General features: G+C 53.7%; 1 protein-coding gene across 1 annotated transcript; it reads right to left on the reverse strand.

Annotated features, from left to right (window-relative positions):
- Nucleotides 1-3,650: 3,650 nt before the first annotated feature.
- On the reverse strand, nucleotides 3,651-4,994 carry LOC124648468. The gene is made up of 3 exons (XM_047188233.1): nucleotides 4,239-4,994; nucleotides 3,970-4,092; nucleotides 3,651-3,848 (listed from the first exon to the last, which is right to left on the reverse strand). The coding sequence occupies exons 1-3, from the start codon at nucleotides 4,992-4,994 to the stop codon at nucleotides 3,651-3,653; spliced, it is 1,077 nt and encodes a 358-aa protein (XP_047044189.1).
- Between the last annotated feature and the right edge of the window lie 14,061 nt (nucleotides 4,995-19,055).

Genomic DNA, 19,055 nt, shown 5'->3' on the forward strand with positions numbered 1-19,055 from the left:
TGACTTTAGCGGAATAAGTTTATACAACAGCTTCCTGACCACGACGTGAGATCTCCTAATGATTGCTGAGGGATTCAGTCTAATGGTTTGGGCACGACTTAGGCCTGTTTATACAACAGCTTGGCCTCAGATAGCAATATGAGCCGATGTTCTGCTATCGGCTCCCTGTACGACAACTCCATTCGACAATCGGCAAGGGAGTGAAGTTAATTAAGGGATTTTCTTCATTGATAAGGGGATTTCTTACAAAGAAAGAGCCGATTTCTCAGGAAGGAAGAACAAAAGAAGGGTCTATTGACCAATCTACTACTGCTAGGCCTACACTAGTAGATCCTAATCTACGGGCCATCGCTTCCTTCGTCGTCATCCTCGGAACTCTCATCGGCACTGCTGCCGATGGGTTCCTCGTCGCTGCTCCCATAGCCTTCTACGGGAGCTTCATCTCCGTCTTCATCGTCGCTGCTGTCGTCGTCCCACCACATGCGGAGGCGTTTCGCTGGCGGGTAGCCCTCGAGGGAGTCGTCGTCGTCGTCGTCGTCTTCCTCTTCCTCTTCTTCGCAGGTGGGGCAGCCGTCCCGTGGGAACTGGTCGATCCTCACTTTCCGACTCCGGTTCCCCGACGGCAAGGAGCCGAAGATCTTCGTCCCCGCTGGTCGTGGACCGGTCGTCTTCGGACCGGATGGAGGAGGCGTGGTCCTCCGTGTCCCATGCTTCGGGGCGCGGATGTCCGGCGGCGTCTCGCGGGAGGAGGAGGACCCGTAGGAAAGCTCGGAGGAGGAGTCGTGGAAGACCGACGAGGAAGAGGAAGAAGAGGAGGACATGGCTGTGGGAGATTGGGGGTTTTTTGGTGCCGATGGCCGAACGAGAGCAGGATGACGAAGTGGCGAACTGCTCAGAGCGGTTAAATAAAAGGGGGCTATGGTGAAAAAATTCAATGCCACAGCAGTTTTCGAGGAGGCAGTGCCCAAAGACAACGGTCAAGTCACGCGGAACAGACGAGAAGACAGGGCATCATGACGAAAAATGCTGCAATGGTTCTGCTCTCGCCACGACATGACCCGACGAAGAAAGCATAATGATTTTGGAAATGTCATTTCCAAAACCAGGGGGGCATGTGTTATCACCAGAATTTGACCAAGTCGGAGGTGGGCCACGATCAAGATAAGCTTGAAGGTTATATATGGAGAGAATACGAAGATCGGCCTTATATGCGAAGTTGGGCTGAATTGCCCATGTATCTGTAATTTATTAGATCGTATCTTAGATTTAAAGTTAGAGTTTTACTCGTGCACGGTTAGGTGCACGTCTGAATTAGAAAGTCCCCTGGACTATAAATATGTATCTAGGGTTTATGGAATAAACAACAACTCACGTTCAACCCAAAACAAACCAATCTCGGCGCATCGCCAACTCCTTCGTCTCGAGGGTTTCTATCAGGTAAGCGACATGCTGCCTAGATCGCATCTTGCGATCTAGGCAGCACAAGCCCCACGTTGTTCATGCGTTGCTCGTACCGAAGCGTCTTTGATGGCGAGCAACGTAGTTATCATAGATGTGTTAGGGTTAGCATAGTTCTTCGTATAACATGCTTACGTAGTGCAACCCTTGCATGTCTAGCCGCCCTCACACCTATCTCGGGTGTGGGGGCGGCGCCCGCTTGATCTTTATTTAGTAGATCTGATCCGTTACGATTGCTCCTTGTTCTGCAAGGATTAGTTTAATATCTGCAATAGTTAGGCCTTACAAAGGGGGGGAGGATCCAGCGGCACGTAGGGTGGCGTTCGCAAGTCCTAAACAGGATGTTCCGAGGATCAACTTCATGTTGGTTTTTAGGCCTTGTTTAGGATCGGCTTACGATCACCGTGCGTGGCCGCGAGGCCCAACCTGGAGTAGGATGATCCGATTATGCGGTGAAAACCCTAAATCGTCGTAGATCTCATTAGCTTTATCTTGATCAAGCAGGATCACCATATATTCGTGCACCCCGTACGAATCATGGGTGGATCGGCTCTTTGAGCCGATTCACAGGATAACCTGAGAGCCGATCGAGGCTCGTATTTAATGTTTACGTGTATGCCATGCAGGAAACTAAGCGAGGCATCCCCATCACCTTCCTCGACCAGGTATAGGTCAGGTGGCACGCCCTTGCACTTCGCATCGGACGTGTGACCAGAAGAGCATTGCGGGCCGTCGCTCGGAGGGGTCTCAGCCAGCCGCAGCTCTAGGCTCTTCCCGGCTCTACCGTGTTGACAGTCGCTGCCCGCCGGTGGGTTTTGGCAGTCAACACGCCTTCAACAAGGCGAACGACACCCAACAGTGACGTCGTCACCAGCACCGACGGAAGTCGAGCAAGATTTTCATCCGGAGAATCGCGCATCTCGCCAGAACCTGAGTTCCTGGCACACCTCAGTCACACCCAACCGCTCCACATACCTCGCCGGAGCACCATCAAAAAGATGCCTTCATGACCAGCACCTCCACCGGCAACTAGGAGCCTCTATGCACCGCACCTACTTCCAGCCGTCAGGCAGGCATCCTGCAAACCGCCTTAGCCGCCAGGCCCCGGATCTGGAGCAAGGACCGCTTGGCCATCCGCTCCACCATGACTGGAAGCAGCCGGAGCAGAGCATCGCGCCACCACGGAAAGACCGCGGCCCGGGCTGCCCAGATCCGGCCCAATCGGGTCCGCGTGGCCGGGCGCAAAGCAGCACGCTAGATTGCCGCAGCTGCCGACCTCCATCGGCCCGAGCCGTCGCGTCCCGTCTCACTTCCGCCACCGACGCCCGCTTGGGCGAGGCCGTTCTCACCGGCGTCGACGCCGTCCGCGCCGAGCAGCATCCTAACTTCACCGGCCACCGCCACCGGAGCCCGGGGTCGCCGCCCCGGCGCCCAACCGCACCGCCGCCTGCGTGAGCACGGCCGGCCTCACCGCACCAATGGCTGCTTGGCCGCGGTCGGCCTCGCCCGCACCGACGCCCGCTTGGGCGCGGCCAGCATCACCCGCACCAACGAACGCTCGCACCGACGCCCGCTTAGCACTTGCATCGTCGCTATGGGGAGAAGACCCGCCGCCACCGGCCACCGCACGGGCTTTGCCCGGCGGCATCCACCAGCGGCGGCGGGGGAGGACCCAGGGAGAGGGGGCGGCTAGGTGGTGCTGGTTTAGGGCTCCGCCCGAGCCGCTCCAGGAGGAGCGACGCGGGGGCTACGCGAATGTTACATACCGTTCATTGATTTTAACAATGACAAAAGAGACAGTTCTTTTGGATGCCTGCCACTGCCAGTGCCCGGACAAAACAATTTCCCTGTAAATTTACACCAGTGCTAACACTGAATGCTAATTCGAATTTCCAAATGGAAAAGACATCACAAGGAGATAGCACACAGTTCGGGGCCATTTAAAATTGAAGGTTTAACATGTCCATTCCATCCTCATCTTAGATTACAAAATTGCTTTCCAATAGAAATTCGACATAAATTGAAACTAACCAAACTAGAAGCATCAAAAGCAAACATGCAAAGGCGCATTGATCTCATCTTTTATCATCTCCACAAGGTTTCGCGAATTAGCACGAAATTAACACCAAGAACTAAGCAACCAAAAAACCCCAAGAATCTTCGTCGATCTACCACCAGCAGAGGCCGAAACCCTACAGCCTGAGCGACAGGTCCAGGGGCGCGGCGTAGCCCCCAACGCTGGGCGTGGCGGAGGGGAAGGGCGTTGTCCAGCGCATCGCCGTCGCGAACTCGGACTCGGCGGCGTGGCTGGCGGCGCTGGTCGGGAAGAACTCGATCTCCCTCACCTCCTTCTTCGCCTCACGCGCCAAGTACCCGTCCGCGGCCGTCTCCTGCATTCGTCGATCGAAACTATGTGGTGTGAGATAGATGTGATTTAATAATTCGCAATCCGGGCGTGATTGTAACTTTGCAAGAGCCAAAGCTTTTGGGAACATGTGTCCATGCACGTACCTTGCTAGCGGCTGTCATGGCGGCGGCGAGATCGTAGATGGAGTAGTCTTGCATGGTGGTGGTGGTGGCGGGGGCGGCGGGAGCAGGAGCCCGTGGAGCCCTCTCTGGCATGGCCCTCACGGTCTTCACGGGCGTAACCAAGAAGAACGCACGGACGCGCACGCGTGGGGAGAAGACAAGATCGATTAATCAGCACAGTAATAGCACAAAAGGTTTGAATCGGATAGAAAATCCAGGAAAGAAGGGATCTTGAACGTTGGCGAGCGTACCTTGGAGCAGAGATCGCAGCGGTGGCCGGCGTGGACGCAGGATGAGGCGGAGGAGGGCGCCGGACGCCAGATGGTGTTTTGGCTTGAAGGTTGCTCTGGCGCCGGCGCCTGCGCGTGCGCCTGGAGCTGCGCCTGGAGCTGCTGCAGGTGGGCGCCGACGGCGCCGGCATTGCCCGCGGGAAGGAAGCTGCCGACGCAGCCCCAGCGGTCCACGAAGTACTGCTGCTCGGGCGCCGTGCCGTGGACGTAGCGGACATGGGCCGGCGGGGCGGGCGGCGGCTGGACGAGGAGGGGCGAGTAGTAGCGCGCGCCTGTGGCGGCGTCGAAGGCCGGGAGGTGGTCCTGGTGGTGCAGGAGGGCGGGGTTGCCCTGGGCGTTGGCGTTGGCGGCGACGGCCTCGAGCATGGCGGCCGCGGCCGCCACGTTGAGGTCCTGCAGCGGGTCGACGCCGCCGCAGCGCAGCCGCTCCAGCTCCGCCACGCCCAGGCCGCGCTGCGGGGGCTTCTTGGGCGTCCCGCCGGCGGTGGCGCCCTGCTGCCTACCGGATCCGGACGAGGACGCCTGGCGACGCAGCCGCGGCCGCGCCACCGCCTCCGAGAGCTCCGGCGCGTGCAGCGGCGCCATGTCCATCGCCGCGGTCGCGGCCAGCGCGGGCGTGTCCTCCTGGGCGCTGCTGAAGCCGAAGCCGGCCATGAGATCGGACGCGGCGGCGGAGGAGGACTGCGCGGGCCAGAGGAAGTAGGGCGTGGTGGCCATGGGAGCAAGACGCCAAGCGTGCACTAGCTAGCGGGTTTGGGCTGTGCGTGGCGAGACTGGATGGAGCGGCTGTCCCCTCCCGGGGTGCTTCCTTATATAGCGCCCGCCCCGAGGAAGAAGACCGGCGACCAGGAGACACCGCATCTCCATATCTCGCCCGCCGTGCTCTCACTCGACAGACAGGTGGGCCCCAGTATATGCTTGTGGGGTCCACTCGAGCCGAGACCAGCCTTGCCGCCAGCTGGGCCCCAACGGTCGGCTCTTCTCGTTCCATCTCCATTCTTGTCATGTAGCACCACCCCAACGTTACAAATTTGATTTTCCACTGTACAAAAAGACGAATATACCTCGATATTTGCTTGTCCACTTCAGAAAAATACAGGAAACAGTTCATACAAGATATAATTTCACCAGCTAAAAAAAGATATGCTGTATTAAGTTTCACCTACACGAAAAATCGAATCGAAATTAAGGATAAAGGCGGGCTGTGAGTAAATGCACGTCGTCCTATCTAGGGTGACAACTTTGACCTGATGAAGGGTGGAGGCAGCGTGTGACGCGACGTCCTGTTGCTGGGCATCATGTGTGGTTCACGAGAAAGGCGCCTCCATGAGGAGTGAGTACACAGCACCCAAGTTTTGATGAGACATCATGTGCGGATCGATCTCATTTTGATGTGATGCTTTCGCCTTCTGTCCAAGGATCGATCCTAGCATGCATGAGACCTGCTGGTAGATTACATGCCGTCATGTTGCTGGGTAGATTTGCGGGATAGGATTTGGACCAAACCTACCCTCCCCCCCCCCCCCGTGTTGCTCATGTCGGTGACAATCTGGCGGCAACAGTAGTCCCTCTCCTTCCTCGTTGCCGCCAGACGAAGGGCGGGTGCGGGAAGCAGTGGGGCTCCTCCCTCTCCCTCGCGCGGTGAGTTCGGTGCGGGCCAAAGATGTTCGGCCTAGGCGGCACACTGATAGTTCCCAACACGGTGGTTGTTGCAGCGATGGCGTAGATACTTGCACTGGCGGCGAAGCCACACCATATCATTGTAGTCATTTGACTACACTGTTTTTAGGTACATAGGCAAGAAATCCTTCAAAAAAAAAAGGTATAAATACACGTATTTGACTACACAACTTTGCACTGACTGCACAAGGTCAATATCCCAGCTCCGCCAGCGGAGGTGGTGCTAGCGGCGACTCCATTAGGCGGCACAAGCTCCAGGTGTCGCAAACGGCAGCCTCGGGCTGGAGGTATTGACTGCGATATGTCAGTGGTGGTGACCTTGTGCTTTGGTCATTTGCATGACGAGGATCACGCGGCGGAAGATCCTAGAGTTGACGGCGCTTCGGCAGTGGCTTTTCCTAGATGGCGATGCTGGCCAGGCTCGATGACAGTGGGTGGTTCGAGTTATCGGCCGTGTCTGAGGGTTTCTCGGGCCGACCATTTCGATGCCAAGCAATGGTGATGCATGCGGGTGTTGTAACCCCTCTTGAAGGTGCTTTTGTGGCTACCTTTGCCGCCCCAACGCCCATGGTGAAAAACCTTCAATTTGTCGTCTCGACAACGTTGGCACGTCCATCGTTACCCTCTTGGGGGCGTCATCATGGAGCTCCGATCCTTCTTTGCCTCGTTTCGGTCGCAAGCTAGTCTTGGCTCTTCTTATACTCCCTCCGATTCAAATTAATTGACTCAACTTTATCTAGATATGGATGTATCTAGATGCGTTTGTTAACTAGATACATCCATATGTAGATAAAATTGAGTCAATTAATATGAATCGGAGGGAGTACCTTTTTTTTTGTTTATCTTTGGTATGTTTTGTAAGAGTTTCTCGTGATCACTTTGTATAGCTCGGCCGTGTGTGACTTTATTATAAAGCGGGGCAAAAGTGTGTTTCGAATAGGAGATGGATTTGGCGGTTTGAGTTTCGCTTCTATGTACGTGAAAAGGAAAAAAAAACATAAAACCAGAATTTTGGCCATTCATTTGTCTACCAAGCGCAGGATAAAAAGTGATAAGTTCATTGTTTTTGAACTTAAATTCATTTATTCAAAAGATTGGACGCCCTCCAAAAGTTGAAATCGGGCTGTCAGAGAGAGAGTTGAAGAGTAGACAAAGAGTTCATTGAAGAGGGTCGGGGAGGATCCGTTCGAGACATCGAGTAGTAGCACCACCACGGACCACCACTTGATGCCTTGTTTCCACAATTAGCCATGCACGGGATGTACTTGGAGGTCTGGACATTTGGATCCTGCCTTGCAGAAAATGATTGGGTCCATAAACACCCGTAATCCGACTGCTACAGTGACATAACTGCTATAGAGAAAAAGATGGGAGCTACAGATCGATGCATGTGTCGTGTCATGGCTCGCATCGATCCTTGCAGCCTTCTCGTAGCCGGTAGTACAAAGATGCCTCCTCCAGCGCCTTTCCATTTCGCGTGGGGCAGCACTGCGGTGGCGAGAGAGATACGTCCGGCCGGCTCATCTTGCGCAGATCGATGATCAATGCTGCGGATTCAGGTTGCAAATGCTATATGCATACCAGATTCGCCTACCGTCCTCGTGCATCTTTACACAGAGAGAGCTTCATTTAATTTGCACACTATGGAGGAGTAAAAAATTATGCAAGGACTTTCCAAGTCGCCGTGGCTATATGAAAGTCCTGTCTGACTTTGGTCGGACCGGCGGCGACGGCGCCCGCGGGTGCCTTGCCCCTTCTTGGAGGTGTCGTCGAGGAGTGTCGGTGTCTCTTGCGCTCTCTTGGTGGTTTTGGTAGCAGTCTCCGTGTGAAAGCCTAGATTCAGAGTTGGGTTGGCGCGATGACGGCGTCCCTCTGTTGAGAGGTTTCGTGTTTGGACACACAAGTTGGAGGCCCTACGCGTTCCTCCGGTGCTCGTCGCTGTTCAAGGTGATCTTCAGGGGCGCTATGCACGCCATGACTAGTGAGTCAAAGACGATGTCTTCTTTGGACTGACCAAGTTCCGCCATTTTTTGCTTAAGATGGTGCGTTGACAAGGACAGTCCTTTTAGAGTTGTGGTTCTTCAGAGTCATCCAGCATCAGTGGAGACGCGGCTTTGTGGTGTAGCTTAGAACATGCTTTTTTTTCTTTTCTTTTGTTGTTGTGTTGTTAGTGGTGGCTTCCTTCGGACTAGCCGATGTGGAGTTGGTGCTACGCTCGTTGCTTGGAGCGAGTGGGAGCATTCTTATACTCGAACCTCTGCCTTACGGTACACCTTTGGCGTACTCTCGAAAATAAGAGTATACAACCCAAAAGCATCAGAGCATCTCGACCGGCGGCACCGATAGCGGCCCGATAGCTATTTGGGGGCCGACGTCAGTTTTGGGCTCGCACCGGCGCGTCCCAAACGGCGCCGGTCATTTTTCGAGCCCAATAGAATCGCTGGCATCCCCGTGCCAGCCCCTTCGCCAAGGGAGCGAATCGGGCGCGCCGGCGCCTCGCGGAACGATGGTTTTCGCGGGCGGGGGCGCCTTGTCAGCGAGAGGACGCGACGGTTCGCATCGGCCGCGACGCGGGAAGGTTGGTCGTCGGCGTTTAATGGCCTCCCGCACGGAAACCGATGCGGCTACGAGAGCAGCGACTGGCCACGCGGCGTCCAGTCGGCGTAAATGTGGGTAGTTGCCACCGCTATATAGTTCGTACGCCGTCCACCACCGCCGCTCCATTCTCTCCTCTCCACCACCGCCGCTCCATTCTCTCCTCTCCACACCAAAATGCCTCGCCGTCTGAAGACCACGTACTCCATGCTTGGCCTCAACGGCCGCGCGCTGCCTCCGCCACCACCGCAGCCGGAGCCCGAGCCGGAGCCGCAGGCCGACACCGACAACAGCACCGACGAGGACGCAGACCCACGGTTCGCGGCGTGGGACGAGGCCTACGTCGCAGCCGCGGAAGAAGAGGCGACGGAGGAGGCAGCGCAGTCGGGGCAGCCGCCGCAGGCCCCCGCCCACCCGGATCAGGCGGCGATCCTCGCGTCGCTGAAGGCGCAACAGTACAAGCGGTTGATGGAGGAGGAGGACGAGTTCGTCAACGACGTGAACCTCAAGCACGGCCTCAAGATCCCACGCCAGCGAGCGGCCACGGAGGAGGCGGGAGCGACAGAGGCTCGCAGAACTCAACGCCCATCGGCACTACGAGGCCTTCGCTCGCCAGGTGGCTCGGCGCGCCGAGATCGCCGCTTCTCGTGAAAGGATGGAAGCGCGGGGACAGCGCCGTCAGCAAGCCCCTGGGACACCGGCCGCCATGCTGCACCGCCAGATGTGAAGCAAGGGAGGAGAAGCGGGCATGGTCGCATGCACCAATGGCGAAGAACGACGACGAGGCAGGGCCGTCGAGCGGCCCAACCGAAGGGGGCCAGTAGATAGGATTAAGTTTTAGTTTATGTTAAATTCGAGCTACCTTTGTATGAACTTCGTATGAATTTCTATGAATTTCAGTTTTTAAATTTCATTTTTAAATTCTAAATCTATCGGGGCCGCCGTTTTGGGGGCGCCGGTGTGGGAGCAGCATCACCAAATAGAGGATGTTGTGCCGGCGCCCCTGCCGGCGCCTATTTGGGGGCTACCGGTGGAGATGCTCTCACAAATTGGGATTTGGAGAGATCAAGTGGGGAAATTTAGGCCCAAATTAAACGTTTCCAAAAATGTACACGCACAAAGCAAGATAGACATGCATGATGAGCAGTACAACCATCACGTACGCGTACAGAATTTCCCTGTCGAGTTGCAAAGATCAATTGGTGGATAGCCAGGTGAAGCGCATGCAGTACATGCTCTTTGCAAAGCCCTAAGCGATGATAGGATCCTCCATGGCAAAGGCATAGCCAAAGCTACTTTTGGACCGGCTAGGGCCGCCAAAGCTGCTGCTAGCCTAGGCGATGAACTGATCTCGCATCGGCTGCGTTTGTGGCAGCAAAAGTAGAGCCTGGAGGTCAGCAGTGCAGTGCAGGAGCGGGTTAAGGCATGAGCAATGGAGGCAGCTGTCCAACTAGGCTTGGATAAAACTTTTGACATATGCATGCCATGTTATGGTCTCATTAATATGTATTTCTCTCAAAAGCTGATTTGATTTTTCTCTTTCTCTCTCACATTTTTCACTTTATGGCTGAAGAGGTTGCCTCCTGATGAAGAGGCTGCCTCCTCATCCGAACCTACTTTGGACCACCCGACACCCCTAGGGCTATGCATTGGGCATGCCCTTAAAAGCGCTGGACGCCAGCCAGCCATTGGCGAGAACTGGCACTGCCACTGGCACCGGCGCTGCTTTGCATGCGGTGCAGCCTGATCCGCTGCTGCCACAGATTTCGCCAGCAGCGAGATGCTGCCATGATCGGTTGCAGTTTTGCAGGGCCGCGATCTCCCTGGATGACCACGCCACGAACAATTCGAAAATCCTACCCTCGTAGGAGTAATCAAAAGAGTTAATTACAGCCCTTATACTCCCTCCATTACATCAAAAGTATATCAACTTTGTCAAAATTTAGATATATCTATCTACTAGATAGTGTCTAGAAACATAAATTTTTTGATGAAGTTGAGACATTTTTGGTGGGACTACAAGAACTTGTTCTTGTCAAGGTGCAAATTCATACAAAAACTTGCAAAGTGTTTTCTCGCGGTGCACCCACTTTCGTTTCAGGAGCAAAATCACACAAAAACACATTGAGGCCGGCACCTAGTGCGTGCCACGTTGGAAAAGAAATGGGCCCAGCATACCGCACATTTAGCAGAAAACCCCTCCATTTATTTCGATGCCCACATAAGCCCCTCTAGGAAGTCCCCAAATCGTATCTCTCCTGACCAGAATCTGTATCCCTAGTCCGAGGAAAAGCTGCGCGACGAGCGGCGGCGGCAAGACTCTGAGCAAATGGGTCAGTGTCGAGGGGTATCTGCGTCATGCGGGACCGTCGTCTAGATGATGTGGTGGGTGCACACGGTAGATCCGACAGCATTTCGAGTGCGACCAATGGGCTAAGATGAGCAATGCATTGAAGCTTAATTCCCTTCATCTTTTCTGAATTCTACTATTGGACATGTATTGAAAATGCATTAGATGAAGCAATGCACCAAAAATGAAGCAACACAATGTAGCTTGGTACTGAATATTTGAATTTCTTACGAATGTTGTGTAGAATGCACCAAATTTGAAGCAATGTAGGGAAGAATTGCAAGAAAATTCGGTGAATGAAGAGCAATGCAGTGTGTTATCATTGTAGTAGCCCCTGGAATCTCACAAATGAAGTCGAAGAACTAAAGGCTGGCATTTTCAGGCTGAGAAGGAAAATGCGCAAGGCAGGGCTACGTCATAGGGATAGAAAAGATGCAACTATTGTTGTCTTTTTTGTGCATGCATTGTGTATGATGTGATATCTATTTGTGTGAAGGCCCTGTGTTATAGGAGTTGCTTCTGTTACCTCCTCCTCTAGAATGTGAGCTCGCTCCATCTTGGTTTTGTGAAGACGTTGCATCGATCTGAGCTAGTTTAATTTCCAACATCCACAAATTTCACAAATTAGCATTGTTGTAGTGTTAACAACATGTTGTTGTTGTGATGATGTTGCATGCGAACAAATTAGCATTACTGTAGTGGTAGCACAACCAAAAAAAATTCCAAAACATTTAGTGTCGATGTATGCAAAAATAGCCAAATTCAGTAAACAAGGGCATGCACAAAATCGGCAAACAGTGCAATTACCAAAATCAATAAATATCTAGCATGTACAAATTAAAGACATGCTGCAATTGTCAAGGACATGTATAAAATCATTTGAGTTAACATTGAAAGTGGTGATATCTATTACTACCTCTGTCCGCATTTAATTGGCTTCAATCAATACATTATTTGTTCATTAGCCTTCTCTCCCTCGCATCCATTAAATAGGAACGGATGGAGTATATACTAAAAGCACAATACGGGTGTTTAAAATAGGGGCACTACGTTGATCCACATCATCGGAATTATTTTAACTGTTAGATCTGTAATTTTAACAGACAAGATTTTTAAAAATTACGTAACATGTACGCGCATATATTTTATGGACATACACTTTGACAGGTCTGTGACACCTTCTGTAGGAAAGAAAAAACTGTTGATTCACGTCATCAGATCTGTAATTTTAACGGACAATATTTGAAAAAATTACATAACATATACGCACATATTATATTTTGTGGCCATACACTTGATATGTACGTGACACCTTCCCTAGGAAAGAAAAAATTGCTGATCCACGTCATCAGAATTATTTTAGCGGTTACATCTGTAATTTTAGTGGAGAATTTTTTAAAAAAATACGTAACATATAATATACATATATTTTATGGATATATACGACATGTACGTGACACCCTCCCTAGGAAAGAAAAATAAAAAGAGTAGTCTGAAAACGTTCCATCTATAAGCATTGTCCCCTATTCCTGGCCGAAATTAAAATCATCATGTGTATTGCACGTGAAACAAAAAGTTGAAATTCCTTTCGGTTAAGATTCTAGTCCTAACTAATTGTATGGCAATAATTTAGCGATAAAAATTTCTACATTTTAATCGGAATGTAGAGTGGTCAAATATAAAAGACTAATACCTGTACGAAGGGAATTTCCATAAAATTGATCTAATTAATATCCAGTTGTTCACGTACGTATCATGAGGAAACTATATTATACACTAAAAGCACAATACATGTGTCTAAATCTAAAATAGAGGAACTACGTTGATCAACATCATTAGATTTATTTTAACTGTTAGATATGTAATTTTAACGGACAAGATTTAGCATATACGCGCATATATTTGATGGACATACACTTTGACACTATATGATACCTTCCCTAGAAAAGAAAAATTTATTGATCCACATCATCAGAATTGGCATGAGGCAACCAAAAGTAGATCCACGTATCATGAGGCAACCGAAATTTGATTCACGCTTTGTTTAAAACACAGAGAGTTGGCATGATGTGCGGTCCGTTGGCATACAAGCCAATATGCCGAGCGCTCTAAGACGGCATACATGAGGGTATGTAGGGGTTTTCTAGGATAGAGCTTTGGCAAAATCTAGCCGTCGGCATACATGTCATTATATAGAGGGTGCTCATCAGAAAAACCATAGCCGTCGGCATAGATTCCTGCCACATGGCCCTACAGTTCCGCTAGAATAACAAAAGCTTGATGATGGTAGGTGTATGTCGATGACCATATTAGAGGCTCTCGGCATATACAATGGTAGGAATTCCGAACAAATTAATCTAATCAATATCCAGTTATCCATGTACCTATCATGTGGCTACAAAAAATTGATTTAGGTTATGTTTAAAACACATACATGTGACACAATGTAGGGGTCATACAGGTAGACATGTCGTGCGATCCAAAATAACCTTAGGCCAAACCTAGCCTTCAGCATACATTTGGTTATGCAAGGGGGTTTCTGGCACCGAACATCGACAAACATGCAGTTATGCCAAGGGTGTCCATCACCAAAACCATAGATGTCAGCATGGATGACTGCCATGTGGCCCTGCGGTTCCGCCTACCAGCAGAAGCTTGCCGACAATAGGTGTACAGCGAAGGCCATGTTCAAGAGGGCCAACCACTTTAGATGTGACATGCCTTTTTTGTTTTTTCTTTTTTATTTAAATTTTATTTCATAGTACTTATTACGAGGGCCACTGTGCTAGTGCCAGTAAAGGAATCATGGTTCGTCTATAAATTGCTATCTTTCTCGATGAAAACCAACACGATGTGGAACCATAGAATATTAATGCAAAACAAGTGGAAAGAGCCGGAGGCTTGATTGAGAGGGTAGTGGTAATAAACGTTAAACGACACCAAACACACACGGGAATAGATGGAAATAGGATGCACTGGGAATCCATTCGAAACTACAAGGCCCATCTCTGTCTAACTACATGGCATGCTACCCACTGGTACCAAGAAACGCCGTTTGTCTCACTTGGAATTGTCTGGGTTGGGGCTACAGTTCCTTGGGTGAATCCTTCAAGGTCACATATTGTTAGATTGTATAGCTACGTATAGCTTATGTACATCCATATGTACCTGTATTGTATTTTGTACACACTATATATACATATATATATATCTGAGATAAGCCACCCACGATGGGTTGTGCTAGTTCAGTTAACAATGCATGTACTCAGTTCAGTGCTAAATTATCCCACAAAACAGCTTACCGGGATTGGGGTTGTCAATTGCCCGGTTTTGTAAACTGGTGGTCCTTAAGAGCATCTCCAGTCGCGTCCCCCAAACCGTCCCCCAAACCACGCCGGATCGAGCGTTTGGGGGACGTGTTTTGTTCGTGCCGCGTTTGGGGGACGTCGCTCCCCAGCCGCGTCCCCCAAACGCCGCCCCCAAATGAATATTTGTGCACGAAAATAAATGTTTTCATTCAATTTTGATTATATATTACAAAGTTTGAATGAAAACGGCTAGATTTCATCTAAACCTAGACTACTGACCGTCCGGCGGCGCGTTCGACGGCCCCGCCCCGTCGTCGCCTCCCCTACGCCGCAGCTCCTCCTGCGCGCGCCTCCTCTCCTTGCGTTCGGCGGTGGCCAGACGGTGCCGCTCCCGCCGCGCGTCCTCCGCCGTCCCCTGCTCGCGCCGCCCGGAGGGAGAGCTCGATGGCGCGACGAATATGCGCCTCTTCGAGGGCACGGGCGTCGTCCCGGAGCTTCTTCTCCGACTCGAAGGACTCGACGAGGGCGCGTTGCTGATCGGCCGTCTCGTCCGGGTGCGGGGCGTCGTCGTCGGACCAGTCGAACTCGTCGTCGTCGTCGTCGTCCTCCACCTCGGTCTCCTCCGCCTCGGCCTCCTCCTCCTACATTGGCGCCTCCTCCTCCACATCTGTTGGCGCCTCCATCATCGCCGCCGCAAACGCGTCGGCCGCCGCCAACTGCTCCGCCCGCCTCCCCCATAGCGCCGTAAGCGCCGCCTCCCGCTGCCGACGCTCCTCCGCCGTCGCCTGCTGCTGGAGCTCGATCGACTCACGCCGCCGGCGCTCGATCGAGTCACGCCGTTCACGGAACAGCGCCTGCCGCTCATCGCGCTGGCGCCGGCGCTCGTCAGCCCATCGCTGCTCCATCTCCTCCCGGTACCGGCGCCGTCGCGCCTCTTGTCCCGTCAAGGCGTCGAACGACGCAACGGTGTCGCACTGCTGCTCCCGCCACGCCGCTGCGGCGCCGCGGCCTCCTCGGCCGCGGAGGCGAGGGCGGAGAACGCCGCTAGATCCGCCGCCTGCTGCGCCTCACGCCGCTGGCGGGCCTCCTCTTCGAGTGCCTCCTCGAGTTCCGCACGCCGCTGCCGGCTCGTCAATGGAGGAGACGGCGGTGGAGGGAAGTGGCCATCGCCGGGGCGGTTCGCCATTGCCACTGGTGATGGAGGAGACGGCCGTGGAGCGACGAGGGGCTGTGTTTGTTGCCGGCGGGGTGTGGTGGCTACCATTGATGAGCCGGGAGACCTTTTATAGACGCCGGCGTCGGGAAGAAAGCGCGGGAACGGACGAGAAGAGGCGGGAAGATCGCGCGGGAACGGGCGGTGGCGTGCGAACGCCGGCGACGCGTGGAGGCTGCGCGCAGCACCGACGAGACGTCTCGCCCGCCCCTCCGTCGCCATTAAGGCAAAGATGCCGCTGCGCGCGAATAACTTCCGTCGCGAGGTAGGCGACGGTTAGGTTAAAATTAACTGTGCCGCTGACGCGTCGGCCCCGCGCCTCCTCGCCTCTCATTTCGTTGTGTCCGGCGTGCCCGGTGCGTCCCCTGTGGGACGGGGACGGGCTCGGGGCGCCGGACACCGTATAGGGGCGCGCCGGACAAAAAAGGGCTTTGGGGGACGCGGCTGGAACGCTTTTTTTGTCCAGCGCGCCCCAAATCCCTTTGAGGGACGGTTTGGGGGACGCGACTGGAGATGCTCTAAGTGTGCTAGTTTAAAGTTGAGGTGGTGTAGTGTCGAAACTTCAAAACTTATGAGGGTTATATATACTTCTTTGAGGACCCAAAACTGAGTCGCAAGGTCGGCGGAGGTCGTCATGATCTAGGTCTCGCTGGAATCACCATCGTGTGACGAGAAAAACACTTTGCAATTTGGCAATCCGGTGTACAAATTTCGAGCTGCTTTTTTTTTTAAAAAAAGAAGATTAATTCAGAGAGCAAGGAAGAGGAAGGGATGGAGATATGGAACGTGGAGTGATCGAGCGGGGCAGGCTTTAGGCGGAGGCCAGGTCAGGTGCAAGAGCCAGCAGCGGTACTTGTGTACTGGGCGCGGTATCACGCACACACCGACAGGCATGCATGGGATGGGAGGATCGGACGTAGTAGTATCTGCGCCGGGATTCGCTTCGGCGCACGCCGGCAGCCGCTGCCGCCCTATTATTTCAACGCCCCGTTTCGCTGCCGCGGCAGCCGCTTGCGCCAGTGGCAGTGCCGGTGCCGGTGCCAGTGGCATTCATCATACGATATACACGCCGTGTGTGCCGCTCGATCCTGGGAGATGCTGCTCTCCTCACAGCGCGGCTAGATGCTGGTGCCTGTAGCTAGCTTGGTCCCCCGACCCCCGGCCGGCCGGCCGGTGCTGCTGCAGGATACGGGTGGTACGGGCGAGGGTGGAAGAGGGAAACAAAGTTAATCCACTTTTTGTCTCTCTGGGGACTCGGGTCGATCGATCGAACAAAGGGCTGGGTAATTGCCGATCGGAGAGGAACATGTAGACTACCAGTTACCATGCTGCAACTACCCAGAGTCTTGCTGCACCTGCAGTTTTCTCTTGCGGCTCTTTTTCAGCAGTGAAGCGTACGTGCCAAAGCAGCGCGTATATATGCATGCATGTGGGCGCCTAGTACTAGTAGCAGTAGCGTCGTTAAGTCCAGGATACGGAACAGGCGCATTCACGCAGCGCGTATCTGTGCAACCTGACGCTACGACATATATGTCTGGAACACAAGCGCGCCTAGTGTGGTGTAGCAAAGGACGGATTAACACGATACCGAAATGCATACGCGCCGCTCGCTCGAAACAGAGAGAGAGGACGCGCGCTGCTTGCTCGATCGAGTTATTATGGCACTGATCGTTGCTGCTGTGGATGTGATACTTGCTGCCACCAGGCTCAGGGCAGTGAGGCATCGAGGACTCGGGTCGGTCGGCGCCTCGGCGCTCTTGAGTGTGTAGGACACGGGATAGAGGGGTCTCTGCGCATAAATCTTCGCCGGAACAGGAAGCCACAACCACCGCGCGCGCCTTGATCGTGTGATATCACTTCCGATGGCCAGGCGCAAAGTCGTCGTGGTATGCAGTCAGTCAGACGAATCCCGTTGAGCATCTACACTCAGTGCTCCTTGTACGACGTCCGGTGCAGACGAATTTTGGGCCTTATGGGGGACCGTCGGCTTGGCCGAACAGGAATCGGTTAACTCCCAGGCGCGCTCCCCATAAAGAAAAATTCAAATATTAAATTTGATAAAAAAACAACCAATTTTATTGAAATTTTGGCGATTTCATACAAAGGTCGGTTAATAAAAAAATCTCTTAAAAATGGCCACGACTGGGGCATAGGCGCCGGTACATCGTCGTCGCGTAGTCCTGCTTGTCGTCATCATCATAGTCGGGCTCCTGCTTCGGGGGAGTGAAGTAGCTGCAACCCTGGCCGCCGTCCTGGTGTCTGCGCTGCCTGTTCAACGAACGATGGGCCAGCGTCGCCGTAGTCGTCTAGGTCGATAAACATGCATGAGGCACACGCTCTGCCTCCTCGCGCCGGTGCTTCGCCGCGAACCACTGCTCGATGTACTCGTCCACCAACCGGAATGAGGCCTGCTCGGCGATCCGATGTCCCGGGTACTCCTCGGGGCCCTCCTCCAACTTCAGGTGGAGCGCCGCTGATTTGTACTTCGGCGGCGGCGCCCACTGGCGCGCCTTAATTGCTGGCGACCGCAAGGCGGGGAAGGCTCGTGCCGGTCGTGGATGACGATGCTACCCCGCGGGGGCGCTCATACGACTCCTGCTTCATCAGTGCGAGGACGTGGTGGGGCGGACGGGGACGGGGAGGAGTACAATGAATACCTAGCACGGGAGGAGGAAGAGCACGACAAAGACGATGCGGCATGCATGATCGCGTTTCACCTTCCTCCCTGGCGGCGTGTACGGTCGAGCGCGGCTACGATGGAAACATCATCGGTGTCGGGTTGTTCCCATCCGTTATGTGGTGGAGGACCCATGCCAGGGTCCTCCCAGGCGCGCTCCACCACCGCTGCCCACCGAGTTTTTGTTCTCCGGCGTTGGGCCGACGCTCTCGTACACCACGATTTGGTCGTTGCGTTGCACGTGGAAGAAGGTGGTCCAGGTGATGTTGTTGTTGGGATCCCACTTGGGTCGTTGCTCTCCTCCGCCGTGAGCGCCGACCAGTAGTCGACGTAGATGGCATGCCGCCCTGACCGGAATGGGTGGAACCGGCAGCCCTCCGGCGCTTAGGACCCATCCCGACAGACAACGCATTTCCGATAGGACAGGGTACTACGCCTCCCAGAGCGCGCACGTCTCCTCGACGAATAGCCAACGACACCCGAAGCCATTGGCAGCGGTGCCATCGCGGACGTAGCGCTCCATTGGGGAATGGGGGCGTGGGGGGCACTCGGTTGGATCTAGGGTTTCGGCGTGCTCTAGTCGGAGATGGAGGCTTTGGACGGTGAAGAAGTAGCGGCGATGGAGGCGGTATTTATAGTGGGGAGAAGGGTAGGCACTGGCGGCCATTAACGCCGACACGTGCCCATCGACGAGACGCGTCGGTGTTGCCACCGCGGTAAAGGTTGGAGACGAGCAGGCGCTGAACATTGACGTGGTGAGGAAGGCAATGAGGAACACTACTAGGAAAAGCCTTATAGCAGCACACCTTACCGCCGGCGAGTATGGATAGAAGATGCCGGCGGTAATGCCTTACAGGGGTGCCTAACTCTACCGCCGGCGAGTTTGAATGGATGTCGCCGGGGGTGCGTGGGTTACCGCCGGCGAGTAGGGTGCGTAGGTGCCGGCGATATGATG

The sequence above is a fragment of the Lolium rigidum genome, chromosome 4, assembly GCF_022539505.1.
Source record: "Lolium rigidum isolate FL_2022 chromosome 4, APGP_CSIRO_Lrig_0.1, whole genome shotgun sequence".
Classification (NCBI taxonomy): domain Eukaryota; kingdom Viridiplantae; phylum Streptophyta; class Magnoliopsida; order Poales; family Poaceae; genus Lolium; species Lolium rigidum.

Excerpts from the sequence above, each read along its gene's own strand:
- LOC124648468 (XM_047188233.1), bottom strand. The coding sequence starts at position 4,994 with ATGGCCACCACGCCCTACTTCCTCTGGCCCGCGCAGTCCTCCTCCGCC. Across the intron at positions 4,093-4,238 it reads GCTGCGATCTCTGCTCCAAG|ACCGTGAGGGCCATGCCAGA; the intron begins GTACGCTCGCCA and ends ACGCCCGTGAAG. Across the intron at positions 3,849-3,969 it reads CCATGACAGCCGCTAGCAAG|GAGACGGCCGCGGACGGGTA; the intron begins GTACGTGCATGG and ends CGACGAATGCAG.